This window comes from Monodon monoceros, unplaced genomic scaffold (assembly GCF_005190385.1).
Source record: "Monodon monoceros isolate NGI ecotype Baffin Bay Population unplaced genomic scaffold, NGI_Narwhal_1 Super_Scaffold_13, whole genome shotgun sequence".
NCBI lineage: Eukaryota > Metazoa > Chordata > Mammalia > Artiodactyla > Monodontidae > Monodon > Monodon monoceros.
Window position 1 is genome coordinate 47,282,813 of NW_021703769.1, and position 27,847 is coordinate 47,310,659.

Below are 27,847 nucleotides of genomic sequence, written 5' to 3' on the forward strand. Positions count from 1 at the left end.
AAGAAATCCGTTACCAGGCTGCTGTGTCCCCAAAGGCCATTCCAGGGCGGAAGAGGACGGGGAAAACCGCTGTGTTGATCCTCCCGCCCTGTGGGCTGGGCGCGCAACGGGTCAGGTTACAGACAGGTGAGTCGGGCGGATGGGCGAGCTGCTGGCGCCAGGGCACCCCTGGCCGGCCGCGTCCCCGCAGCCCCCGGAGCTGGCACACGTCTGATCACCCCGGGAAGGGGGTGGCCGCCACGGCCGTGGAGGCGGTGCTATGCGTCCCTGGGCACACCGAGCAGAGGCCGTAGGACCCGCAGCGCGCCCCCCAAATCCCGCAACGCGGGTACAGCTGCTCTTAGAAACTTGGCATCTTTCTTTTACCAGCTCCCCTTCCTTCTCTACCCTCTCCCCCATCCTCGGCCCTCCAGGTATAAAGGTAGATGAAAACAAACAAACAAGCAAAAAACCCCAAACCCAAAATAAATACCAAGCTCTCCAGCCACCTCCCCAGTAGGGGCAGTGAGGGGATATGTAGCCCATCTTCACTGGCTTCTTGGAAAGTATTTCTCAGTCTCAGAATTTGGGGAGCAAACGGTTAGGGGAGGCAATAATGGGAGTGGGCGAGGATAAGAAATTTGTTTCAAAGCTGTGTTTGCATAGCCAGCCCTTGGCTTTTTTTCCATCGTGTTTATTTGGGGTAAGGCGACTCTTGGGGTGGAACAAGCGGACTTGTTTTTCTTAGATTGTATGGCACAAAATAACGTTCTAAAGATGCATGAATTTTAACATTTAATTTTACTGTGTTTATTTGGGGGACTGTTGTTTATGAGGGGGAGCTGAAGCTCCCAAGTTCCCTCTTTACCAGATCAGAATCCTGGGGAGTCTCCCGCGGCCTCCCCCTTCCGCACACCGAGATTTCAACAAACCCCGGGAATGATCCACAAAGTCCAGAGGAACTGAGCCATTTTCTGGCTTGCTTGTCGGAGGCGAATCCACTGGGCCGGGGTGGGGGGGGCGGGGGAGGGGGCGACTCCCGGGGGCTCCAGCTCTAGGGGGGACGCCCGGGGAGCGGACTTGGTGCTTTCCTCAAAGAGTTCGCCCTGCGGTGCCTGTGATGGGGAATGGGGCAGGGGGCTGAGAGAAAAACGTTCTTCCCTTTTTAAGAAGGGGAGGGGGGAAAGACTGAGACGTTAAATTCTTTTGCAAACATTCGTGCCGAAGGAAGGGCTGGAACAGGCAGCCCCGGCCGCCGGAACCGGTCGGACAGGTAGCGAGCTTGTTGACACCGTTATGTTGCAGGGCGCATGCTCACTCCCAAGTTTCCTGGTGCCTTTTCTATTCCACCTTATGAAACTTTTTCCTCGGCGTGGTCTCACCCGCGATTTAAGGCATAGGTGTCGCCGAGCCGGGAGGCTGGGAGTCGCCGGGCGTGCGGGGGAGAGGCCGGGCCGCGCCGCGGCGGGGGGCGGAGGGAGAGGGCCGGCCGGGCGGGAAGGTGGGCTCTGGCCGCGGGGAACCGGGGACCGAGCCGCCGCCGCCCCTAGAGGGGAGCAGCCGGGACGAGGGGCCGCAGTCCGGGGAGGGGGCCCCACGATGCCCAAAGTCTTCCTGGTGAAGAGGAGGAGCCCGGGGGTCTCGGTCCGCAGCTGGGATGAGCTCCCGGACGAGGAGAGGGCAGACACCTACATCCCAGGTGAGCGCCGCGCCGGGGCCGGGCCTGGGCGCCGGGTTCCTGGGGTGTGGGCAAGGGTGGCCGGGTCCCCTCTGCTCTACGGCCGAGGCTGGACTCTCCCCCTCCCCCATGTCCCTCTTTCAAGGGGAGGAGGAAGTCACTGAGGTGCGGGAGGACCGAGAGTGAGAGGCTGGGAACCTGGGACGCCCTGCGCCCCCTTCCCCCTAGTGGGCGCCTCTAATTGCCCGGCGGCGGGACCGTTGGCTGCAGCGCGGGCCGGGGTGGCCCGGGAAGGGGGCTAGGGGCCAGTAGGGGCAACCCTCAGTCCCACGTCCTCGTGGGGTTGCACAGGGATGGGTCAACCTTTCCGGGAATGGGTGGGTCGAGGTCAGGACCCCCGCCCCCATCCCAGGGAGAGGAAATTTGGCGCGCGGGTTCCCAGCCGCGCTGGGCCCTCTGTTCCTCGTGGGCGCTGTAACTGGGACTGAGGAGCGGCTCCCAGAACCCCGAGATCGCTCAGGAGGCCGAGTCCGGGGCTCTCTCGCCCACCCCCGCGGCGTTGCCCACTTGGCGAGGTGCCCAGGTCCGGGGCGGGGCGGCGGCGGCACCGCCCGCAGGTCAAACTGCCGCGGGCGCCCGGGCCTGACGCCGCGTGTCTGTGTGTCGGGGCGCGGCCCTCCCCTGCAGTGGGCCTGGGCCGTCTGCTCCACGACCCTCCCGAGGACTGCCGCAGCGACGGCGGCAGCAGCAGCGGCGGCGGCAGCAACAGCGCGGGGGAGCCCGGAGGCGCGGAGAGCAGCTCGTCCCCGCGCGCCCCCGAGCGCGAAACCCCCGAGCCTGGCGATGGCGAGGTCCCCGGTGGACACCTGGCGGCGAAGCACCGCCCGGTCGCCAGATCGAAAATCAAGGTACGATGTCGACTCTGCCCCCGCCGCCACCTGCACCACGCCCTGGCGTCGGGCTCCCAGGGCCGGCGCCTCTCCCTGTCGCGCCCGCCCGCGCGCCCCGGCACCCGAGCACCCAGCGCGCCCGCAGCGCAGCTCCTGCACCTGCCCCTGGGTCGCGGCCAGGGCGCCTCCCCGCGTCCTCCCGCCTGCCAGGTAGCCGGCCGCCCGCGCTGCTGCATCCCGGAGACTGGCTTCCCGCGCGGGCACAGGCCGCCCGCGTGGCCGCCGGAGCTGCCTAAAGGCTCAGGCACAGCTTCCTCCCCCCAGCAGTCCATTCTGTGCGCAGGGCCTGAGGAACACCCTGGCCGTCGGAGTTCCTGGGGTGGGAAAGAAGGGACCCCAGGCCCCGGGCTCCCCTCCTCTGAGGTGCAGTTCCTACAGCTTTGTGAATTCTGAGTTTCGCCCCCTTCCTCGAGTTCTGGAGGCAGTGGTGGTAGCTTGGCACACAGTGGGTCTTTCACAATCACAACTATTCCCCGTGCCAATTATGAAGTGCCCGTTAGACACGAGGTCTGTGCCGGGCACTTTAAACTTGTGTTTGTCAAATCTTCTTGAATTATGTTCACGGATGAACGGATTCAACTGCAAATTGGCCTACTGCCCCGCCCCCAGTGGGTTGGAGTGTTTGTTTCCCTCTATTTTCGCGCTTCAACCCCCACCCCCACCCAGCCTCCTGGAATTGTAGGCCACAGCTTATCCGGACGCCCATCTGCGCTTTCCTGTGTGGAACTGCCATGATTGCTTGCTCAAAGGTATCCGCTACCTCTAAGACTAAGCTGTCCCATTCCACTGACTCACGGGCGAAGGGAGCCTGGGAGTGGTGTTTTAGGAATCACATAACCCCAGTTCCTAGCCAGGTGGGCCTTAGTGTGAGCCTTTTCGGGCTCCAGGCCCTTGGTGTAGGTGTTAATTCTTGGGCGCTCCAGGGTGGTCCCGAAGCCCCCTGCCCAGGCACCGGGATGGGGCGGAAGCCCTAGGGTTCGCTGTGGATTGCGAAAGCCTCCTCCGTTACTTTTCCTGGGAGAGGTCTTCCCTCCCTTGTGCATATTCCTGGCTCCAGGGGCTTGGCTCCGTGGTGGGCTGGCGTGCATTTGGTTATGAATTGAGGCTAGAGGCTGGAGCTTGGAATCCTTAAGAAAGACACCTTTAAAGGATGCTGGGACTGGGTGTAGGCATCCTGCTTAGTGTTAAGTGCGCTGACGAGGTTCAAAGTCAGCTGATGGGAGGCTTTTCTGGGCCAGATGGGGTTAACTGGGAGGGACAATTTGCCTGAGGCCTGTAGCTCTGCCCTCCAGGAAATGCTACCAAGTATCCACTTGCATATTTATCATCTGGCGGAAGGACACTTTGCAACATTGTGTTCAGGTGGTCTATAGATACTTCACCCCTCTGTCCCCCAGCTGCCCAGATTGCCCTGGAGACAAGGTGGCACAGGAAAAATGTCCAGCCCCTTAACCACCATTTTAGGAGATCTCTGCCACCCCAGGCAAACAGCTCCACTGGGGCCCTGGATTAAGGGAATGAATAAACCAATCTTATTCCCAGGATCCTTGTTTTGGTGCTGACGCCAGGGGTGGGGGGGAGGGCATAGAGTTTGCTCCTCAACCCTTAACAAGGTTTCCAGAGGAGTTTTTGTTTGTTTACTGAGGCCGAAGTTCAGGTTCCCTCTCCCTCTCAGCTTCCACAAGAACTCCTGGGGTTAAGATGCTCCAAGCCTACAGAATTATCAGCTGTGGTATTGGCCATTTTCAAATGACTGGTCCAATTGCCTGTGAATTAGCACGTTGTGTAACTGTAGAGTTCTATGCCAAGTATGCTGAACTGTCTAAGAATTAGTTTCCTGACCATAAGAGGGGGAAGCCACTCAGGCATGATGCATGTTTTTCAGTGACTTGAAGACACTTACTGGACAGTTGGTTCTTAGGACCAGAGAAGGGCAGAGAGAAGCTACATCCCATCCAACAGTATGTAGTGCCTGCTGTGCACAAGGCAGCCAGGAGATAAAGATGCTGCCACCCTGGTGTTCCAGAATCTTCTGACAGTAACGGTTAGGGCTCTAGGCTCTGGTTTAGTCCCTCTGGGCCTCAGTTTCCTCGCCTGTAAAAATGGGGATAGTAATGAAACAAGTAATGAAACCTCATAGAGTTGTGAGGATAAATGAGTCAAGCGTGAAACATGGTAGGTGTCCAATAACTCTAGCTAGAATTATTTGGGTTGGTGGAGAGACACAAATACTAAATTAATTATTAACCCTATTACAGGAAAGTGAATGCTCAACTAGAAGCACAAGCAAAGATGCAGTACATTCTGAGCAGAGGAAGGTTTCTTGGTGTGGATTTGAGGGCTGTGAGAGAAGGGGGAGAGGCACGCTTTAGGGTAGTATGGGCTGAGCCCAAAGCTTGAGTAAGGACAGGACTCAGAGCTGGAGGGAGGATGGGAAATGGGCCTGGGGTCAGGGAGAGGAAGGACATGGTGAGGAACTGGACATGTAGCCAGGACAGGCTGTGATGGTAAAGGGGCCAAGCCGAGAAGTGTGGGTGCTCCCGTGGGGGCAGAGGAGGGGCTCTGGAAGGTTTTTGAGAAGGAAAACCTCATTTGGGTCCATCTCACCAGCTGTGGTTGGGGATACATTATCTGTTCTGAGCCTCAGTTCTCTGATCTGCAAAATAGAGAAATAAGCGAATCGGCCTCTCCAAAGCATTGGGCAGATTACATGAAACAATGGAGGCAACACGCTGAGCAATTTCGTGTGTGTGTGTAAACTGCCCAGTGGGGAGTTAGCCTACAGTGACTCATAGCAAGTTTTGTTAATGTCCAATACTTTGTTGCCTACAGCAGGGACAAGGGATTTACCAACTGGATTGGCTGGATTTAAGTATTTTTAAAAAACCCACCCATTTGATATTTGGAAGGTAACATAAGCCCCATCCCTAATTCCCTGCCTGTTGACTTCAGTCTCCCAAGACAGAACTGGATGTCCCAATTCCCCCCACCAGTCTTGTAACTCACTGACCATCTCCTTGGCTGACCAGACTTTTCTTCTTGACTCTAGACCCACCAAAGGCAGGGAGCATTCCTGCTGAGCTTGTATTTTCAGCACCCGGTGCAGTAATGCCTGACTCATAAGAGGACATAAGTCAACATAGAAGAGGAATACAGGCAGGGAAGGAGTCAATAGCATCTGGGGGGAAATAGGAAGCAAGACAAAAGGGGAAAATGCTTGGAATGGATGCTTGAAAAAGCTTAAATTAATTTAAAGGGGGAAAAAGGAATAGGAGAACAATGCAAGTGTTAACTGCAGCCAGCTTTTAACTGGAATATAGGTGAAGTCGGTTTTTGTGGTTGGAAGGGTCTGAATGGATTTGTTGCAGAAACAGAATCCACTGTAGCTCACTTAAGCAGACAGTGGTTAATTATGGGGTACTAAATGGGCTAAAGAGAGACCAGGCTGAGCTCCCAGGAGTGACTCCCAGAGCCACACTACAGAACTGGGCTACCTAGGGAACTGCAGCCGTGGCCTCTTTGGCTGCTGTCGTGCATCACGATGCTTCTGCTAATGCAGGGTGTGAAACAATTGCCACATACCTGCCTCGGCTCAATTAACTCAGGCCCGAAGTCAAATCTCCTGATGGTGCATGTAACTGGTGGTACCCAAGTCACATCTAAAGACCACAGATGCAAGGGATTCTGGGAAATGTAGTGTCTAGCTTTTGTAGTCTCTGCTGTACAGGAAGGCCCACCAGAGGAGCAGGAATAGAGGCTGAGCGTGTCCACCCACAGGATCTACTTCAGGGACCCTTATGTGGTCCAATCTCCTCATTTTTGTGGGGAGAAAGGTAAAGCCAGAGAGGTTTTGTTGAGTTCGTCACAGGTACTAGTGGCAAAGCCCAACCCAAGGCTCCTTATTCTTTAGCGTTGTTGTATTGCATTGTGGAAGCCACCTTTGACGCCTTAGCCATTAGCACTGACAGCCTGACATGAAGGAATTTAAGCAGTTTCTCACAGTGACATGAGACAAAACCACAGGGCTCACCCTTGCCTCTCCCACACGTCATGCCCAGACCCATGGGCCTGTCCCGGGGAAGTGCAGGCACACGTTTTGCAGACAACAAGCCCCATCAGAATCTCGGTGTGGGCACCTACAAGCCCTGTGGCCACAGGCGGGTTTCAGGTATTTGAATCTGTTTCTTCTGGATGATTAGGATATGTTCCCTTCAGCATCTCTGCATTTGGGAAGGTTCTGCATTCTGCCATGTAGTGGAGTTGTGAAGCTTAAGGAAGTAGTACATAGGAGCAGGAGGGGAATTTTTATCCTGAAGGAGCTGGGGAAATACGCTTAGCATGTTTTGAGCGCTCAGGCATAAGCACATGTGTCACTGGAAATCTCGTCTGCGCGGCCACCGGAAGGTAGCCTGCACTCACGGTAGCCTCCCACAGGAAATAGGACCATTAATTTAAGGAACTTGTCTGGTGGAAGCATCCACAGAAAATAAAGGATTTTTTTTTTTTTTTTCCTTTAGAAGTTGACAGGTAAGTGACCTTAGCCAGCTTTTGAAGTTGGTCAGAGGGCCAGCCCAGGTCCCTACCTCCCTAGATGCTCCTGAAGCCTTCAGCAGCTCTGATACAATGATGGGTTTGTTTCTGCTGCACAGGCCTGTTTTTAGAAGAACTAGAGGGGAACTTTGTGTGTTTTTTAAAATGAAAGCCGAGATCCTGCAGAAAACAGGACAGCAAATAAGAAAGCGCCAAGCTTCAGGGTTGGGGAACTGCTATCTCTCTTCATCTTTCTTGCCCTGAATTAATCTCCAGTTAGTTAATTAATCTCCAGACTGATGTCACCTCCCATCCTCGTGGTAGCTTCCTCACTTCAGTAATAAGCCTTTTGGAGAGTTAATTTTGGATTAAGGATGAGACTGTTAAGCTTTTTCTGAGTATAACAGTGTCTGGAGCGGTATACTGTAATTGAACACATTAATACTTTCCATATCAGAACACGAATATTGACACCAAATGGGTAGCTTCCACTTTTGTTGCCAAGGGAGATAGGAGCGAATGTTGGTTTTCAGAGCTATTTGGATTTCAGAGTCGCAGGTGAAGGACTAGGGGCTAGTGACTCACACTGAAGGTTGGTTCCCTTTTTCTTCCATCAGTGAGAGAAAAACTCAAAAGACAAATGGAGAAACAATGGGTTTTGACCAATTACCTTTTATTTAGGATCACAGGACTCTGGAGCTTGTCGAACTCTAAAGAGTTAGCATTTACTACAGCAACCAGTCTTTTTGTTTTTTCTTTTTTGGCTGTACCTCACAGCTTGCAAGAATCTTAGTTCCCTGACCAGGGATCGGCCCCATGCCCCCTGCAGTGGCAGTGCGGAGTCCTAACCACTGGACTGCCAGGGAAGTCCCTAGCACCCAGTCTTTTTAAAGTAGCTTTTCTTATTTAATTCCTTAACAGTCCCAAGAGGCAAGTATCATTATTGTCCACATTTTATGGGTGATGAAATTACGGCTTAGAGAGGTTGAGTAATAACTTGCCTACTTCCCAGACTGTAGGTGGTAGAGCAGGATTTGAACTTAGGAAAAGAGCTCATCTAATCCCATTTTATTATTTTTACATGTGGGAAAGTATGGCCCAGGGATATTAAATGACATCACACAGCCATCCAGGTCTAGGTTTTTATTTGATCCTCAGCATTTCTTGTCTCTCCACCCCACTCATTTTGTGACCAGGTGACAAAGATGTAACTAGTTTTGGTCTACCCCTTGCAGAGTAACAAGGTAGTTGGTTAACCCTCTTTTGGACTTCTAGGAAGTAGAGTGGTAGGTGTAAGCCTGTGTAAACATAATAAAGATGGCCCAGTGAGCAGACAGGTGACCCGAGGAGAGATTGCCGGTCCTCCAGCACATGGGGCATCATTTCAGGAATCGGGGGTGTCTTCTGTATCATGCTGCCCATCCTGGGAGAGAACACGCAGAAATGTGGCAGCTCTGGTGTTCTAGAGAGAATGTGATACATCTCTCACCGTTCCAGTGTTCTGTTGCTGCTTCACAAACAACCCCAAGTTTAGCAGCTTATAACACTTTATTATGACGTCTTCTAGTTCTGCGGATTGGCTGGCCTCAGCTGGGTGGGTCTTGCCTGGGGTTTCTCTTGTGGATGCGGTCAGATGACAGTGGGGTTGGAGTCTCCTGGGGGCTTGAACATCCAGGAGGGCTCACTCATGTGACTGGCAGTTGGTACTCTTGTCCTTTTCTAGCTACTTTATTATATGGTTATACCATCTTTTTTTTAACAAGTCCCTATTGATGGGCATATAGGTAGTTTCCAGCTTTTTGCTATCGCAGACCAAATTTCAAGGCACATGTGAAGTACACTCTGTGGATAAATTTCATGTTTAGGAATTTATCCTCCAAATATTTTTCTGAGGAATTTCTCCTTTTTTTAAAAAAAAATTGATGTGTAGTTGATTTACAATGTTGTGTTAGTTTCAGGTGTACAGCAAAGTGATTCAGTTATACATATGTCTATATACATATATGTATATGTGTGTATATATATTTTCAGATTCTTTTCCATTATAGGTTACTACAAGATATTGAATATAATTCCCTGTGCTATACAGTAAATCTTGGTTGTTTATTTTATATATAGTGGTATCTGTTAATCCCATACTCCTAATTTATCCCTCCCCCCATTCTTTCCCCTTTGGTAGCCATGTTTGTTCTCTTTGTCTTTGAGTCTGTTCCTGTTTTGTAAATAAGTTCATTTGTATTATTTTTTAGATTCCACATATAAGTGAAATATAGTATTTGTCTTTCCCTGTCTGACTTACTTCAGTTAGTATGATCATTTCTGAGTCCATCCATGTTGCTGCAAATGGCATGATTTCATTCTTTTTTATGGCTGAATAATAAGGACTCTCACCTTTCTAACGAAGGAAGTTTTCCTTCCCCTGAAAAGTGAACAAGTCTGGCAGAAGCTGGCTTCGTCAGCCATGATCTTTTTGCTGTTGAATTAACCCTCCATCTTCTTTTGAAAAGGCCCTCTTCAGACGTTCTGGATATAATTCATAAACGTCTGGAGTCTGGATTGGTCAGAAATACGTTTATAGTTGGCGAACAACCCTTCATGGGCTGGAGGGTGCACCTTATGGCAATTCTCTACATGAGCATTTTGTGTTGACTCAGTTTTCCATGTTGTGAAAAGTGGAGAAATGGGAACACTGCGTTTGCTGAGGCAATTGGAGATCTTTTATTTTTGCTCTGAGAAAACCAGAGGGAAGTTCCCCAGAGAATGGGGTGCCCTCCCTCTCCAGTCCCCTCGCCTCATTCCCTCTTTCTCCCCTGTGTTAAAAAGCTTTCTGTATCTCTCTCAGTCAGATGATCCACTGACCCTGAACTCCCTTAAATTGTCACTGATCTCCACCCCCTCTGCCCTCAAAATTTTTATTCTTTTCAAACCAAATAATGCCAGTGATTTGAGATTTCCATCCTGGACTGTAATAGGAGGTATTCATGTTACATGCTGAGCATTTTAAAAATAGGAGTTTACCAAAAGGATTAAAGTAAACAAGGGTTCAGGTTGGTACCATAGTTGGCGAGTCCTCGGGCACATGGTGCAAGACTTTCAGAAGACAGTTCTAACTTTCTTCACGTTTTTCATCAGAATTACCAGGTTCATGTGCCTCTGTTCTATCTCATTAGCCGCACTACCTCTCAAATGACCTTTATCCTGTGTAGACTTGGCCTTCAGAAGCTCACGGCATTTTGTTTGCCAAGACCTGGGCCATATTTAGTCTCTTCACATCCCTTCAAGAGAGGCAGCGACTAGAATGGGGACTGTGGATTAGCAGGAGACCATGACCTGTCCTGTGATAGGAGAGCCTTGGGCACAGCTGGGTCTCCCTCAGGCCCTGCCAGGCCCCACCCCTTCGGGGGGCAGAGGTGGGGTATGAGGCAGGAGGGTCATCAGACTCAAGCCCTGTGGTTGTCCTCCTGTATCTTCCAATGTGCCCACCCTCCCCCCGCCCTCTGACAGTCGTTGGGGGCCCTGCCCTTCTCTCCTCCCTCAGCTCTGTTTGTCAGCTACTCTCCAGGGCTCAGGCTGGCCAGGCTGGACTACACACAGTCCCCCTTTTCCCAGTGCCCTCTCTGGGATATTCCTTGCCCTTCCCCCATCTTCTTCATCGTGGCCTGGCTGAGATGTTCACCTCTCTGGGTACACTTTCCCGTGCGCCCACTGTCTGGGCTAGGCTCCCCTCCCAGCCATCCCTTGCACCTGGGGCTTCCCAGATGGCAGTGGCCTGTTGCCCGGTCTGCTCTCCGACTAGACTGGCAGCTTCTTGGGGACAAGCCATCCTGGTGCTCTGAGCACAGGCCCTGTCTCGGATCAGGCACACATCAGTGTCGGCTGAGACTAAGATGGAGCAGTGAGAATGAACTGGTGGAGGGGGCTGACTGGAAAGCCCTGTTCTGGGGTCTTCGCCTCTTGCCACCTGTGAGCCATTGCCCACCAACACTTTCTGACCATGCAGGGCCCTCATCTGCGCTTGGGGCATGGGCGGGGGAGGGCAGGAGCCTGCGCGAATGCTTGCTGGCTTCCACAAGGCGTTTAGTTGAGGAAACGTTCGTGCCTGATGGAAGCCTCTGGAATGAGTTGGAATAAAGTCCTGAACCGTGTGAGGGCCAGCCCCTCACATCTCAGGTGTGGTCCATGGACTGCACGGTGGCATCTCCTGGGAGCTGTCTAGCAATGCAGCATCCAGACTCCACAAGCCCTCCTGAATCAGAATCTGCACTTTTTTAAAAAAAATTTATTTATTTATTTTCGAATTTTATTTTATTTATTTTTATACAGCAGGTCCTTATTAGTCATCCATTTTATACACATCAGTGTATACATGTCAATCCCAATCGCCCAATTCATCACACCACCACCCCCACCCCCGCCGCTTTCCCCCCTTGGTGTCCATACGTTTGTTCTCTACATCTGTGTCTCTATTTCTGCCCTGCAAACTGGTTCATCTGTACCATTTTTCTAGGTTCCACATACATGCGTTAATATATGATATTTGTTTTTCTCTTTCTGACTGACTTCACTCTGTATGACAGTCTCTAGATCCATCCACGTCTCTACAAATGACCCAATTTCGTTCCTTTTTATGGCTGAGTAATATTCCATTGTATATATGTACCACATCTTCTTTATCCATTCGTCTGTCGACGGGCATTTAGGTTGCTTCCGTGACCTGGCTATTGTAAACAGTGCTGCAATGAACATTGGGGTGCATGTGTCTTTTTGAATTATGGTTTTCTCTGGGTATATGCCCAGTAGTGGTATTGCTGGGTGGTATGGTAGTTCTATTTTTAGTTTTTTAAGGAACCTCCATACTTTTCTCCATAGTGGTTGTATCAATTTACATTCCCACCAACAGTGCAAGAGAGAACCTGCATTTTAACAAGACCCCCAGAGGATTTGTGTGTGCACTGAGGTTTGAGAGGCACTGGTCTTAGGGGTACACAGACCAGTTTGGGCAGGGGCTGCAGTGGCTGTAGAAGCTCATCAGGGAGGGAACAGGTGAGCTGAGGCTTGGCAGAAGGCAGTAAGTACCCCAGTGGATGAAAGGAGGGTGTTTGAGACAAGGAAGGTGTTAAGCCAGGAAAAGACCAACTCTTCTTGCTAATAATGTTTGTCTGAAAATTAAGTTTTTTAGGTCCTTTTATGAATAGAATTTTGGCAGAACGGTTGGATCCATCTTCTAAAGGTTCTGATAACTAGGAAACCTTTAATGAATATATCAGATCTCGTGTTTTTCTTCACACAGTTAGAGATTCTGTTTTCTTCCTTTGAGGCAGCAAACACGGTTGAGAGAATGAACCAGGCAGTCCAGAACCTGGGATTTGGTTATAGTTTTTCTGATAACAAAGCTGTGGGATCCTGACCAAGTCACTTCCCAAGATGACCGTCTTATTTGTTCATGATTCTGGGTCAGGAACTGGGGCACGGCTGGGCTAGGCAGTTTTCCTCTGGGCCGGGTTTGTTCACTCAGCCGGTGGCAGCCCTGGCTGGGCTGGAAGGTCCAGTGAGTCTTTATTCATACCTGGCACCTCATTGCTCCTCTGCATGGCTGCTTGGGCTTCCCCACAGTATGGTGGGCTCAGGCTTCCTCATGGCTGCTGGCTTCCAAGAGGGAGGATGCAGAAGAGCTGTACCGTTTCTTAAGATCTGGAACTGACACAGGCCCTGCCCAGATCCAGGGGGAGAGGAGACAGTCTCTTGGTGGATGCTGGCCGGGAGGAAGGAATTGACTGTGGCTGTCTTTGCGGGCTCTGTGATGTTATCAGACCTAGACTCCTCTTTCCTTTCTGCTCTTCCATCCTCAGCACTGGCTTCCGCCTTGGGTCCGAGGTGGCTGTTGCTCTCCCGAGCAGGAAGGAGTAAATCAGGGGAGAGGGCACCATCCTTCCCTTTAGAGAGTGTATCTCACCAGCCAGGTGGTCCCACCCGCAGGACTTGCTGTGAGGCTGGGAAACGTAGGCGCGTAGCTGGGGGCGGGGTGCCCAGCTGGTAATCAGAGGTCTGTCCCGAGGACCAAGGGGAGCATGGGTGTGGGGGGGGTGCGGGAGCCCGAGTCAGGTCCAGCCTAGACGCACCAGGCGGTGGGCGCGCCGCCCCCACACGGGTCCTCACCCCTCTCTCTGTCCCAGTTCACCACAGGCACCTGCGGCGGCGACGCGGCGATTCACACCTGCGACCTGTGCGGCAAGGCCTTCCGCCTGCAGCGCATGCTCAACCGGCACCTCAAGTGCCACAGCCAGGTGAAGAGGCACCTGTGCAGTTTCTGCGGCAAGGGCTTCAACGACACCTTCGACCTCAAGAGGCACGTGCGCACGCACACAGGTGAGGGAGGGACGCAGCCAAGAGCCCCTGGACTTTCCCCGCAAGGAACCCAGTCGGGAGCCTGGGGCAGAGTTATGTTTCCGGAAGAATCGCGGGGCGGGGTGTTTGGGGTGGGCCGCCCGGCTCTGCCACCTGCCATTGGTGTCCCCTGGGGCCCGTGCGCCGCTCTCAGCCTGTTCTCGCCTCGGTGAGATGGGCGGCGCATCACTGGCCGGAAGTGTCCTGGGAGCTGTGATGCCCACTCGGTGCAGCCCTCGGGCCGGGCTGAGGGATGGAATGTGGTCCCCCTGGTCCCTCTGCTGGTATTTTGTGCTCCTTTCTCGGGAAGTGAGTCTGTCTCAAAATAGCATCACGTGGCTTCCTCCTGAGAGCTCAGAAAGAGAACACGCAACTGACTTAGCGCCGCCCGAGCCTCCTGCGGGGGCGGGTGGGCAAGTGTCACCCCCACCCTGAGCTTTACTCAGCGCGGGTCTGGGTCCTCACCAGCTCCCTTCCACAGACAGCCCTGGGGTGCCGGTTGGCCGCCCTCCCGCCCCCTCTGGCTGTTCGTAGACTCGGTAGTTTTGTCTAGGAAACACCTGGCCTCCAGGCTGCTCCTTGAGGGCCACACCTGTGCCAGAGCGATCCCTGGAGGAGAATTCTAAGATGCCATTTCCTTGCTAAAAAAACCTTCTCCAGGGCTTCCCTGGTGGCGCAGTGGTTAAGAGTCTGCCTGCAGATGCAGGGGACACGGGTTCGTGCCCCGGTCCGGGAAGATCCCACATGCCACGGAGCGGCTGGGCCCGTGAGCCATGGCCGCTGAGCCTGCGCGTTCCCGCAACGGGAGAGGCCACAACAGTGAGAGGCCCGCATACCGCAAAAACAAAACAAAACAAAACAAAAAAACCTTCTCCAGCTCTGGGCAGGACAGAATCCAAACTCCCCATCTTGATGGGCTCCATGTAAAGCCCCTCACAGTCTGGGTCCCATCTTCAAATCCCCATCCTGTCCCAGCCCCTCCCACCCCATCCCACTCCATCTTTTCATCCCACCCATTTCATCTCATCTAAATCCATCCCATCCTAACCATTCAGTCTTGCCCTGGTGCCACGCACTCTCCCTACAACCTCATAGAATTTACTAATTATAGTCCCGCTGATCCCATCAAGCCCTTTCCGGGTTTAGGGTTTCCCTCAGCATTTTGGGGGTGGGGTGGGAAAATGACCACTCCTCTCTCCCAGGGGGCCTCTTAGGTCCCCAGCCGCCACACAGGGCCCTTCTCAGATCCTCTGTATTCAGATTTCCTTTAAGCCCTTATCACACTTCTTTGTTCTTAGAGTGCTGGCCATGAGCTTCCTCCCTGGCCTCAGAAGGGTGTCCTCCACCCTAGAGAGTGGACTGGCATACTAAAAGGTTTTTCTTTTTCCTTTAAAAAAAACTTTTCTTAAGTGAAGTTTTCATTTAAATGTAACATACATCCAGCAAAGCACACAAATCATAAGTGCATAGTTTGAGAATGTAGGACTTTTTACAAAGCGAACACAAGCATATAACTGGCTGGAGTATTTCCAGCCCCCATAAGACACTGGCCCCTCCCTCCTGCCCCCTCTGGTCACTGTCACCTTCCCTCCAAGAGGCACCAGTAGCCTGACTTCAGTAAAAGTTTGACCTCTGTGTGGCCAGGCTGACACCTGGGTTGGGGCAGGGAGAGTGCTTAGGGAGACTGATGGTCCTGTGTGATTAGGGAGGGTCCTATAGAGGGTGAAGCGTCCTGTAGGTGGTGGAGGGTCCTGTGGGTAGTAGAGGGTCCTGTGAAGGGTGGGGGTCCTGTGGGTGATGGGGGGACCCCTGGTTATCAATGGACCCATTACGTGACTGCAAAGCTGGGCTTCTAGGCAACTAGAGGCAAAGCTGGAGGAAATTGGGGACCACTCATGCCGTCATTTGTCGTTGGTTGTCCTGGAGAGTTTCTCAGCTTTTCCTCTCTATCTGAGGGTGTCCTTGAGGACATGGCCTATTTCTTCTGCAACTCCTCACCTGGTGGGCTCTGTGGTCACTCCCCCACAGAGTGAAGGGGGCTTGGGGAGCATTGTGGGCTGTTGGTACCTTCAGTTGGAGTAAACATGGAGCTTCCTCATCTGTGACTGAGTTAATTCTCCACTAGTAGAAATATTAGGGACTGACTGCTCTCAGGGAAGAGTTTGTAAGAGCTTGCACTGTTGGTCACACAGTGGTTAAGCACTCTGGATCTGAGCTAGCTGATTCTGCAACCTTGTCGAAATTACTTATCTTTTTGCCTTAGTGTGTCCATCTCTAAAATGGGCAAGGATTTATTACCTATCACCTAAGTGATGGCTGCGAGGTTTCAGGGCAATAATGGCATATAAAGTGCTTCACAAATTGTAAGCACTTAGTAATTATGAGCTATTAGTGGTGGTAAATGTTGAAATAGTTGGCAGAGTTTTCCTGGGGCCCTGCGGTGTGGCAGGCTTGAAGACTCACCTCTGTGCTTGTGGAGAGCTCAGCCAACATAGGGAGAAAGAACCCAAACCCCTGACTGTGACCCAAGGAAACCAGCAGGTGTGCCAGACAGAAGAAAAAGTGGCGAATGCTGGTGGGGAGGCCCGGAAGTTGCATTGTTGCTGTTAGGGGCACCAGGGAGGCTTCTCAGAGGAGGTGTCCTTTTGGCTGAGCCTTGAAGAGTGAGCAGGATTTTCACAGTTGGACGGGGAGGGAAGGGCATTGCAGATGGGGAATGTCTTAGTTTGGGTTCCCCCAGAAACAGACCCTGACACGAGGATTTGGGTGAAGCCGTTTATTTGGGAGATGGTCCCAGGGGCACAGTGAGGGGATGAGGAGAGGAGACAGAGGGAAGGAGACTCAGTGAGAGCTAGTTACTTACTGAGTGGGTTACCACTGGGAGCAACTGGGGCTCAAGCCCCCTGGGGGTCCTCTGAATGCACACAGTGCACCCCAGAATTGCTCCAGGGGCAGGAAGTGGGGTATTTATCCATCAACTCCCATCCTTCCTTGTTTGGGGGTCCATTCTGGGACCCTTTGCTCCTAGGCACTTCCTCCCCGAAGCCCCTTGCAGACCTCACGTTTCCGGGGAGCAACATCGGGCAGGAGCGGCAGGAAGCCACTGGCCTCCTGGGACTGTCCGAGCCGGCCTGGTGGGAGGCTGAGGGGTTCGGTGTGGGGGGGTAGCAGTGTCTGCCAGGGAGAACAAGGCTTAGCGGTGGGGGGGCGTGGGGGGGGTCGTTGGCAGAGACGGGAGAGCCTGTGGAGGCTTGCACAGCTTCCTCAGGTGGTAGCGAGCTCAGAATGGTGGCTTTTCTGCAGGCCAGGCCCTCGGCTTTATCCTGTTGTGTCCAACAGCCCCGAGGAGCCCCGAGCCCTTGTTACCCGCAGTTCACAGGTGAGGAGCTGGGGACGGCTGGCCTTCCTGAGTCCAGGTCCCCCGCTTTCCACAGGCCCCTTCTCTGTCTCCGCCCCTCAGTACTGTGCTCACTCAGCATCCTTCCCGAGGCTGGGCCTTACCAGCCGCCCCGGTTCAGTTTCTAGAAGCCAGCTTGCTCTGCAAGAGGCGAGATAGAGAGGAACTCGGGCCGGGCACAAACCGCACCCTCCAGCCTGGGCGTTATAGTGGGTTGCTGAGGAGTCTGAGCATGTGTTCAGTGGTGCCAGCATGTCCTCTGGCCACAGAGTGAGCAGAAAGGGGGTGGCCTGCACCCCGCCCCACCCCCACCCCCAAGGCCCTGGGCTCCTTCATCTCCTACTCCTCAAAGATGAAACTTCTAGTGACTCTTAAAGGAGGGGCTGAAAATCACCGGGTTGCTGAATAAAAATGCCTTCCACCTGATGCTTCCCCAAAGGGCATCATGCACTTTATCCCGTGAGGGGCGAGGCTGGCACTCAGGAGTCATTTAGGACTGGAACCCTGCAGCCTCTCTGCGCACGGGGAGCTCTGGGTCCGCGGAAGGTGGCTGGTCCGATTGAGATGTGTGGTTACGTGTAAAACAGACCCTAGATTTCAAAGGCTTAATGCAAAATAAGAACGTAATATATATCAATTTTTAATGTTGATTTCATGTTGAAGTGGTAATATTTTGAATATATTGGGTTAAACAAAAGGTATCCTTAAAATAATTTCACCTGTTTCTACTTATTTTAATGAGGCTACTGGACATTTTAAAATTACAAAATGGCTTGCATTTTAATCTCTGTTGGATAGCTCTAAGGTCATTGAATCTACAGTTAATGATTTAAAAATTTTTTTATTATAATTTTGACTCTTAAAGTGACCAACAAATAGCATTATGGAAATGTCTTGAACCTATTTTCCCTCTGGTTCATTTTATTTATTTAATTGGCCGTGCCTCCAGGCATGTGGGATCTTAGTTCCCCGACCAAGGATCGAACCCGTGCCCCCTGCAGTGGAAGTGGGGAGCCCTAACAATTTGAACAGTCAGGGAATTCCCTGTTTCGTTTTTGTCTTGTTTTGGTTTGTTTGGAGTATAATTGCTTTACAATGTTGTGTTAGTTTCTGCTGTACAATGAGGTGAATCAGCTCTATGTATACCTATATCCCCTCCCTCTTGGACCTCCCTCCCACCACCCCCCATCCCACCCATCTAGGTCGTCACAGAGCACCGAGCTGAGCTCCCTGTGCTTTATAGCAGGTTCCCACTGGCTATCTATTCTACACGTTGGTAGTGTATATAAGTCAATTCTAATCTCCCAACTGTAGAGATGTGGATGGACCTAGCGTCTGTCATACAGAGTGAAGTGAGCCGGAAAGAGAAACAAATATCGTATATTAATGCAGATATGTGGAATCTGGAAAAATGGTACAGATGAACCTATTTGCAGGGCAGGAATAGAGATGCAGATGTAGAGAACGGAGATGTGGACGCGGGAGGAAGGGGAGGGTGGGACGAATTCCCTGGTTTATTTTCTGATGGAGATGTGCCTCCAGGTAATAATGACCAGGAAGAGGAGTCAAAACATTGCTGACAAACTGGCTGGTGGCAAACGGAAAAAAGGGGCCCCAGCTCTGGGGATGCCCCTCTGCGGGAGCTGGAGGGACAGGCCTGGCCTCCTGGCGCCAGAGGCCTGCCCTGCAAGCTCTGAGCTCGATAATCAGTAAAAAGAGCAAAAATCTGGGCTCCTCAGACCTTTCTGTAGTTCATGTGTACCACCTCACTGGCTCCAAAAGATCTCACCAGAATTCTGGGAATTCAGTTTTGCCTTTGATGGAGACGTGAATGTTGGCTTTTGGCTCTTGACAATTACAAGTAAATGTTGTGTTTGGACCAGAAGCAAAGATGTGGACAGTGTTCTCACAACTACAGTAGGCAGATGAGTGAAGGTTATGGTTGCTCCCAGTCCGGTTGGGCCAGACCATGACTAATTTGAAGACTTACCTGGGATCCCAGGACCCTTCTTTTGAGAACTGCAGCGACAGTGTTGATGAGGTGGGCAAAGACGTGGGACCGGGGATCGGGATTAATCCCCTCCCCCACGTCTCCTCCTGAGAGAGTGGGGCCTCTAAGGAAAGACTCAGAACACAAGGAAACTTCTTGGAAAAGGTCCAGGGAAACCGGAGCCTGGAAATGTCTTACCTTAATATTCAAGCAGATGAAAGAAAAGATTAAGACTTCTTTTCTGGATATGACTTCACCAAGGAAAGAGTAGATCAGAGAGGTGTGTGTGTGTGTGTGTGTGTGTGTGTGTGTGTGTGTGTGTGTGTGCGTGCGCGCCCGTTCCAGTGCCCGTTCCTCGGAGAAGGGGGCATCCAGGAACTGTTAGCTGCCAACATAGGTGACAGCTGGGGAGTGAAGTACTGGCCCAGAAAAGGGGGTCCTGATGGGGGACCAAGAGGGTCCACTGCACACATAATAGAGGGAATTGCTCTATTTAAGTGGAGTTGACAGGGTCACTTAGGCCAATGTGTGAAATTACGGCTGTTGACCCACCTCAGGACAAAATAGAGACGGGGGGTGGGAGGGATGAGCTTTCAAGACAGGATTGTATATTCAGTTCATAGCCCGTGAAAAACGTCACGGGCCTGGTTTTACAGAATATTCTTCTGGATTTGTTCACGTGTTTTAGGTTGAGCCAGCTGGCCATCCAGGGAAGGAGAGAGTTTGCTGGGGGCAGGGTGTGGGTGGGGGAAATCTGTCATTTAGATTCCAACAACCAGCAGGTGCCAAACTCAGCACTGAGTGTCTCCCCCCTCGCTGCCCAGGGACCCCGGCGCCAGTGGCACCTGGGGGCGTGGTGAACGTTTACTGTGGTGTCAGGTGTAGTCTGGGCGTTGTTCGCCACCGTGACCAGGTGTGCCAGGCTCATCAGACAAGTACAGCTTGCATTGAATGCATTTTATTTTTCTCGTATGTAAAGCGACTACTTATTTTGTAAAAGACTTCAGTCAATATACAGACTACAGAGGAGAAAGCCTGCGCTGCTGTAACCAGTCGAAAAGGGCACACATACGTGCGGGGTCCCCCGCTCGGTTTGTGAGGGCTCCAGGGGGGCATAACTCGGGTTGGTGATAACTTTACGACCCTGACTAGAGTAAAGGAGTTGGTTCGAGGTGCGCCTGCTATTCCTACGGAAGCTTCTGAGTTCCACGGAGGGAGGCTGAGGAATTCAGATCTGAGGTCCGGGCAGTGGGGAGGGGGCTCTGGCCGGAGCGCAGGGTCTGCCCTGCCCCCCTTGGTGGGGCCCTCGGGCCTTATCTTCCATCTGGGCCACATTGAGAAGGAGGAGAAGGCAAACAAATCCCATCTTGATTGAAGAAGAGGAAACAATGGTGTCTGTTTGGAGCCTACGGGGAAGGGTTGATTGGACTGGGAAAAATGCAGGCTGGGAGAAGTTTGGAGCGGGGCGGGTGGGAGAAAAGAATAGAGTTACCTCCACCCCGAGGGAGCTGAATGCTGCCTTGTAGGGTGGCCTCCTTCACTCACCAAACTCTCCCCTCTTTTATATTGACTGACTTTTTAGCTACAAAAAATAATATTGAAAGGGAAGAATGAAAGAAAGAAAAAAAGAAGCCTCCTCTCCACGCCAAGCCCTAGTTCCACTCCTGAAAGCAAGGCACCACTTAATTTTTTTTCCCCAGAAGTTTTTAACACACATTGCTTTTTTCGTGCACTATCTATCCTGGAGATTGTTTCCCATCTGCAGAGGTAGACATACATCACTCTTTTGAATAGTTGTTAGAGCGTTTCTTAATATGAGATTATGACGTAATTTCAAATATGGAGGCACTGTCATTTTTTTCTCTTGCCCCAAATGATGACACTTATTTACATTTTCAGGGTCGGTTTTTTTCTTTCCTCCTTCCCTCCTTGCCTCCTTCCCTCCCTCCCTCCCTCCCTTCCTTCCTTCCTTCCTCTCTTTCTCTGTCTCTCTCTTTTAATTTTAGACAAGACTACCACAGATATTCTTGTAAATCCTTTGCCTACTTGTGTGAGTCTTTCTGCAGATAATTTCCCTGAAGTGGGCCAAAGGGTAGACCCATTATGATGTTTATGGGGTGGTCACATTGCCTCCCGAAGAGTTTGTCCTAAATGTCCAGTCCCACAAGGAGGCCTGCAGAGAGCTGTCCATGTTTGGATAAAGTTCAGTAAAGGAGACTTAGCTACAGCAAGCAGAGAGCGCCAATGACAAAGACTTTTCTTTGGGGATGAGTGACATGAAGCTTGATTTGGTAGTAGGAATAGAACATTTGAAAAGAAGAGACTCTTTGTGATAACCCAACACACAGTATTTTCTGCTCGAGGTGATACAGACCCGCAGCACGGTAGTCTGGAGGGTGGACGGGGAAGGAAGTCTGTCCCCTCCTCTCTCCACCAGCTGCCTAGGAACGACATTTTAAAAAATTAGCCTTTAAAAAAATTATTTTTTTAAGTTGAAGTATAGTTGATTTACAGTGTTGTGTTAGTTTCTGGCGTACAGCAAAGTGATTCAGTTATACATATGTGTATATATATTCTTTTCCATGCTCTTTTCCATTATGATTTATTATAGGAAAAATTATCCTTTTTTATTGTAAAATAGATAATGAACAAAGAGGTGTACATATAGATACAGTTTAAAGACAGATACTAAATATTCACATACCCACCAGCCAGCCAGCTTCTGAATAGAGCGTATTTGCGTTCTGTTGACCTGGACTGTAAGCTGTTGGAGCTGCATCCTGTTGAGTATTCAGTGTGCGCTGCATCCTTTGCTTGTGAGATCTCGGTTAATCCTCAGAGCAGCCTTACAAGGGGTATCAATTATTATCCCCATTTTACAGGTGTGGAAACTGAGGTGTGGACTGAGTTAATGCGTGGCTGATGGGTGGTGCCTGGGTTTCCAGTGGCCTTGGACTCTGTTACTGTGTAGGTGTCAGTAGGTTAATGATGCTGGTGCGGGGATGGTTCCGGGATCCCACTCCAGGCTCGGACAAGATTGGCTTTTGCTCGAGAGCGCCCACGTCCAGGACAGGTGAGGCCCAATGTCAGGGAGGCCTTGGTATCTGTCCCCCTCATCTGGGGCTCCTCCCTGGCCCCCTTCATCCCCTGCTCCCCGAGTTTGGGGGAGAGGAGGACTCCAGGAGGGAGGGACTTGTTCCCCAGCCCAGAAAGAGTCACCAAGAGACAGCTGCTGGGTGACCATGTCTGCCTGCACCAGCGAGCGAGGGATGAATGTGGTGTTTGCAGAGCGGGGTGGGGAGGGTAGGTTTGCAAAAGTCAGAATTAACTGCCATAACTGGAGGTGTGGGGACCTCCTGTCTACCCTGCTCCACCCCCCGCAGTCATCCTCATCCTAGCCGTCATCTGCACGGCGCAGGGCTCTGAAACCCTCTAGCCCTGGCTATCCAGGCTTTGCTGGGTGCTGTGCCCGTAGGATTCGGCTGAGCTGCGGAATGAAGAGAGGAAGGAGACGTGACCGTGCGAGTGGACTTGGCCCTGGCCCGATGCCCTCCGCAAGGGGCAGGGCTCAGGCAAAGCCATGCAGCCCTGTCCGCATCACCTTCTCAGGTCACCGTTGGGAGTGGGGACCCCCAGGAGCAGGATTTGAAGCGTCCACTTCCAGAATCCAGGTTAAAGCCTGGTGTCAGTGTGCTGGTTTCCCCACCGGTTGAGTTTGGATGTTTTAAAATAGTCGAGGGCTGTTTCCAGTCACCCTTGAAAGGAGCAGCTGACCTCTGGGTGAATTTCTGTCTTGATGAGCTTCGGGTCTGAAGTCGGGTTGCTGCTTGATCAGCCAGAGGTGGTGGGAACCAGCTGCCATGTGGACGCAGAGGCCTGGTTAACACAAAGCCCCTTGTGGCCCAGACATGCAACCTACGTGGTGTATTCCTTTGGAGAGGCCTCACGGCCCCTACGTTTGTAGAAAACTAGCCCCAAGATGTGACCTTTCTTTTCCTGGGCCAGTAGGATTCATTCATTCATTCATTCAAAAATTATTTACTGAGCACCTATTAGGAATTCTCTGCTGGTACAGTGGTTAAGGCTCCACGCTTCCACTGCCGAGCGCCCAGGTTCGATCCCTGGTCAGAGAACTAAGATCCCACGAGCCACGTGGTGTGGCCAAAAACAAAATAATAAAATAAAAAATAAAAATGATTTACTGAGCACCTATTATGCGCCAAGTGCTGAGGATTATAAAGGAGTTTCTTTTAGCAGTTTTTCTGAAACATGTGGAATATAATACAGGCCTGCTTTCTGCGTGGGTGGGCTGGAGGAACACCCCACCACGGCATTGAGCTAACACAATTCTTTTCACATGAACGTTAGAGGAAAGGATGGGAGCTTCTGGATGTGGACAGGAAGAAAAGTGGAAGCGACTCGATTTTTTCAGGTGGTTGAACGAGGGTGGGGGGAGTATTTTTTTCCATTTTGACTTCCTTTGTCATCTGTGTACTTAAAAAACTTCATGAACAGACATAGGTCTCCCGGCCCCCCACCACGCGCCACCAGTGAGGAACTGGGGACGTTTAACCTTGAAGAGAGGACTTGGGGGGGCCTGGCTGCCTCAGACACCCCAAGTGCCGTCCTAAGTCTTTACCACGCGTTGCTTCAGACCTGTGACTCCAGCATGAGCAGCCTCGGCAGCACTTGGGAACCTGTGAGAAATGCAGATTCTCATCCCCACCCCGGAACCAGATCCGCCAGCAGGGGGGCCCGGAATCTGTGTTTTGACAAGCCCTCTAGGTGGTTCTGTTTCGGGCTCACATTTGAGAAACACTGCTTTCGCTTGGATCAGGACGTCTGGCGTGGGGCCCGAGGCTCTGCGCTTCCAACGAGCTCCTAGGTGATGTGATGTGAGGTGGACGACACCTTAGTACCAGGTCGTACAAGGCAGCATCATGTGATGGGAGGGTGTGGGCTGGAGCAGGGCTTCCTCAGTCTCTACAGTTTTTAAAAGATGGGATTTGGGTGCAGCTGTACAACAAAACACCACGGTGCTCTTAAAAAGGAATGAGACCAAGCTGTAAGCACCAATATGGGAAAATCTCCAGGAATATTTATTTCTTGAAGTATAGTTGATTTACAATGTTGTGTTAATTTCTGTTGTACAGCAAAGTGATTCAGTTATTTATATATATATATATATATATATATATATATATATATATACATTCTTTTTTTGATATTCTTTTCCATTATGGTTTATCATAGGGTATTGAATATAGTTCTCTGTGCTATACAGTAGGACCTTGTTTTTTACCCATCTTATATATAATAGCTTACATCTGCTGACCCCAACCTCCCACTCCATCCCTCCCCCAACCCCCTCCGCCTTGGCAACCACCAGTCTGTTCTCTATGTCTGTGATTCTGTTTCTGTTTCATGGATAGGTTCATTTGTGTCATATTTTAGATTCCACATATAAGTGATATCATACGATATTTGTTTCTCTGTCTGGCTTACTTCACTTAGTATGATAATCTCTGTGTCCATCCATGTTGCTGCAAATGGCATCATTTCATTCTTTTTTATGCCTGCGTGATATTCCATTGTATATATGCACCACATCTTCTTTACCCATTCATCTGTCGATGGACATTTAGGCTGCTTCCATGTCTTGGCTATTGTGCATAATGCTACTATGAACATAGGGGTACATGTATCTTTTTAAATTATAGTTTTGTCTGGATGTATGCCCAAGAGTGGGATTGCTGGATCACGTGGTAATTTTATTTTTCGTTTCCTGAGGAACCTCCATACTGTTCTCCACAGTGGCTGCACCAACTTACGTTCCCACCAACAGTGCAGGAGGTTCCGTTTTCTCCACACCCTCTCCGGCATTTATTGTTTGTAGACTTTTAAATGATGGCCATTCTGATCAGTGTGTTACGGTGCACCAGGAATATTGTTAAGCGAGAAAAGTAGATTTTGAAAATATCTTTTGATAATAGCTTGCTTCCGTTAAAGCCAGGATAGTAAAATCATGATAAAACCCATTATTGCATAAATAAACTAAGCATTTTAGAATGTGAATTTTAATACACCTGTTTTTCAATTTTTCACTATTCTTTCAGCAACTCGAACGTTCTTGGGGAAAAAAAATTAACCGTTAAAAAAACAAATAAAAACGTCTACATGGGGATGCACATTTTCCCTTTCGCCTCAAGCTCCAACATGACTCCATGCAGCCCTGGTGGATCCTGTCCTTACTTAAATTTTTGATAACTTGTTCATCATGGATTTTTTTGTATGTATTTTAATTTTGAAAATATTTATCTTGATTGATGTTTTCACATACTCTTAAATTTTGAGCCTAAAGCTTTGGGGATTACTGCGGGCAGTGGACCTCTTGGCCTCTGGGCTCTGAGATGCTCTGAGAGCTGGCAGCCCGCTCTGTTCCACGGACCCCGAACACAGCATTCACCCTCTCTGGGCTTCCGTGCTCATGGGACACTATATGCTTCCTTGAATCCCCCCCGACTTTAGAGCCTGAGATACACCTACTGAGGTCTCCTTACCTAAGTTCCCGTCTCACACTGTCGGGTGCCCACGGTGGGCATGGGCATGACTGTGGTTTGATTGGCTGAGCTCCCTGCTCATATGGTACCTGTGGCCTCTCCATCTGGAAGGCAGGCCCCACTCATGGTAGCTCACTTTTAAAGCCAGCAGGAGATCTAGGTTGGAAATGGTTTCCTAACTGTAGCCGACGCCATCAGTGTCCTGTGACCCCTGCCATTTCTGGGCACACCCGTCCATGTCGTGGCTGCCCACACCTGCAGCCCAGCCTGAGGGTGTCCTTGCTGGAGGCCACTCTACCCCAAGGCAGGCTGTACATGCTGGGGAGAGAGAACCTGTCCCACCCAGGGTGCTCTCCGCGGTGCTACTGGAGCAGGCGAACAAAGACTCCAGCTCCCGAGGGCCAGGGTAACTGGGAGGTGTGTGTTGCTCTGTCCCGCACCTTGTCTGGCCACGTGGACTCTGGATGCCCACAGTGGTGACTGGCTGGATGACCCCTCTCCCCCTTGTCATCATCATCTTCCCTCCCCTGCAGCTGGGGAGTCACCTCCCACTTTTCATGGGGTCACCGTTCCTGAGGGCAACCTCCCAAATAACTCCTTTTCCAGTGAAACCCAAACTAAAATGAAAACAAGGTTTACTCTGCCCGCTTTGAAACCCAGACATTAAGGCAGGCGAGTGGTCGTGTTTTGCTGTATGCATCCTTTTTTATTATGTTTGCTCTGTGGACAGTTTTGTCTCCTGCCTTAACATTTTCCTCATGTTTCTCATCCTTGGGCATGATGATTTTTTTTTTTCCCCTCAGCCCCTGGCAATGATTTTTCTATTGTTTCTGAGAGTTTGACTTTTCTGTATCTAAGTGACACCACGCACTATTCGTCTTTCTCTGTCTGGCTTATCTCACTGAACATAATGTCCTCAAGGTCCATCCATGTTGTTGCAAATGGTAGGATTTCCTCTTTCTCCTGGCTGAATAATAATCCATTGTAGATATATACCACACCTCTTTTATCCATTCATTTGTTGGTGGACACTTAAGTTGTTTCCATGTCCTGGCGATGGTGAATAGTGCCACAGTGGACATGGCTGTGGAGATATCTCTCTGAGATCCTGTTTTTATTTCCTTTGGATAAATACTCACAGTGGGATTGCTCGATCCTACAGAAAGGTCTGTCTTTAAGTTTTCGAGGAACCTCCGTACTGTTTGCCACAGTGGCTGCACCAATTTACATTCCCACCAACAGTGCACAAGGGTCCCCTTTTCTCCACACCCTCGCCCGCATTTGTTACCTTTTGTCTATTTGATAATGGCCATTCTGACAGGTGTGAGGTGATCTCTCCTTTCTATGTGGTTGTGATTTGCATTTTTCTGATGATTGGTGATGGTGAACATCTTCTCATGTGTCTGTCGGCCCTTTGTACATCTTTGGAAAAATGCCTGTTCGGTTCCTCTGCCCATTTTTGAATTGTGTTGTTGGTTTTTTGCCGTTGGGTGGTGCAGGATGACTTTTAATGGCTTCATAGTGGGAGGCTCTGGCTGGGCTGTGACCGACCGTTGCTGTGTCTGCCCCTCACCCTGCAGGCATTCGCCCCTACAAATGTGACGTCTGCCACAAAGCCTTCACCCAGCGTTGCTCCTTGGAATCCCACCTGAAGAAGATCCATGGGGTGCAGCAGCAGTATGCCTACAAGCAGCGCCGGGACAAGCTGTACGTCTGCGAAGACTGTGGCTACACGGGCCCCACCCAGGAGGACCTGTACCTGCATGTGAATGGTGCCCACCCGGGCAGCGCGTTCCTCAAAAAGACATCCAAGAAACTGGCAGCCCTCTTGCAAAACAAGCTGACATCCACGCTCCAGGGCAATGCCAACCTGAGCGAGGAGGAGGAGAAGTAGGAGAGGGCGTGGATGCCAATGCTGCCACGTGTCCACAGATTCCCAGTCTTGAGGGCCCCCTGACCCACGGGCTCTTTCTAAGTCCAAGTGTTCCGTCCATCTCTCTGTCCTCTGGGGGCCTTGATGGGGGGCTCCGTTCCAAGGCTCTCAGTGATAACAGTGGCTTCAGACCCCCCGTAACCCGTATCCTCAGGAACACTGTCACATGAATGAAAGCTTGTGGATGGTTATGATCACCGTCTGGGGTTTGGGTTTTTTTTTTTGTTTGTTTTGTTTTGTTTTTTTTAGGATTTTCACACATGGAGGCAGGGGTGTTCTTAAGAGACACCCCTTGGACAGATTGATATGGTGCCTTGAAATAAAAGTACTTCCACTTGAAATGCTCCTCCAGCAGGGAAAATGAATCCTATTATTCTGAAAGAGTTAGCAGGAATTATTTTAATAAAGGAAACGTCCTGGTGACATTTTCCTGATCAGAATGAAAC

General features: G+C 50.9%; 1 protein-coding gene across 2 annotated transcripts; it reads left to right on the top strand.

Annotated features, from left to right (window-relative positions):
* Positions 1–27,786, top strand: OVOL2 (ovo like zinc finger 2). 2 transcript variants are annotated; one of them, XM_029221410.1, is made up of 4 exons: positions 1,226–1,678; positions 2,345–2,565; positions 13,311–13,503; positions 27,049–27,786. In XM_029221410.1, exons 1-4 carry the CDS (start codon positions 1,276–1,278, stop codon positions 27,360–27,362), a joined length of 1,131 nt encoding a protein of 376 aa, XP_029077243.1. In that variant the 5' UTR covers positions 1,226–1,275; the 3' UTR covers positions 27,363–27,786. The 2 variants fall into 2 exon arrangements, with proteins under 2 accessions (XP_029077244.1, XP_029077243.1); XM_029221411.1 differs by lacking the exons at positions 1,226–1,678; positions 2,345–2,565 and adding an exon at positions 1–126.
* Positions 27,787–27,847: the final 61 nt, after the last annotated feature.

Excerpts from the sequence above, each read along its gene's own strand:
- OVOL2 (XM_029221410.1), top strand. The coding sequence starts at position 1,276 with ATGTTGCAGGGCGCATGCTCACTCCCAAGTTTCCTGGTGCCTTTTCTA. Across the intron at positions 2,566-13,310 it reads TCGCCAGATCGAAAATCAAG|TTCACCACAGGCACCTGCGG; the intron begins GTACGATGTCGA and ends TCTCTGTCCCAG. Across the intron at positions 13,504-27,048 it reads GCACGTGCGCACGCACACAG|GCATTCGCCCCTACAAATGT; the intron begins GTGAGGGAGGGA and ends CTCACCCTGCAG.